Below are 230 nucleotides of genomic sequence, written 5' to 3' on the forward strand. Positions count from 1 at the left end.
GGCGGGCATCGCTGCCCGGCCGGCAAGGATGCCGAGGGCAGGGAAGGCGGGCCGGTCCCTGGGACTGCCGCCTGTCTTCTCTTTCTGTTTGTTCTTGCACAGCTCCTCTGCCCAGATCCGGTACAGCATCCCGGAGGAGCTCACCCGGGGCGCCTTTGTGGGCAATATCGCCAAGGACCTGGGCACTGACGTGGCGAAACTAGCGGCAGCCAATTTACCAGGCATCGCCG

At 65.2% G+C, this 230-nt stretch overlaps 1 protein-coding gene across 1 annotated transcript in view; it reads left to right on the plus strand.

Moving 5' to 3' along the window:
* Nucleotides 1–28: 28 nt before the first annotated feature.
* LOC104623070 (protocadherin gamma-C5-like) overlaps nucleotides 29–230 on the plus strand; it is a gene marked incomplete at its 3' end in the record, with an annotated part of 2,208 nt that continues 2,006 nt past the window's right edge. The window contains exon 1 of the mRNA XM_010290038.1: nucleotides 29–221. Coding sequence (XP_010288340.1) covers nucleotides 29–221 — 193 coding nt within the window. The remainder of the gene's footprint in view (nucleotides 222–230) is intronic.

Source organism: Phaethon lepturus, unplaced genomic scaffold (genome assembly GCF_000687285.1).
Source record: "Phaethon lepturus isolate BGI_N335 unplaced genomic scaffold, ASM68728v1 scaffold45560, whole genome shotgun sequence".
NCBI lineage: Eukaryota > Metazoa > Chordata > Aves > Phaethontiformes > Phaethontidae > Phaethon > Phaethon lepturus.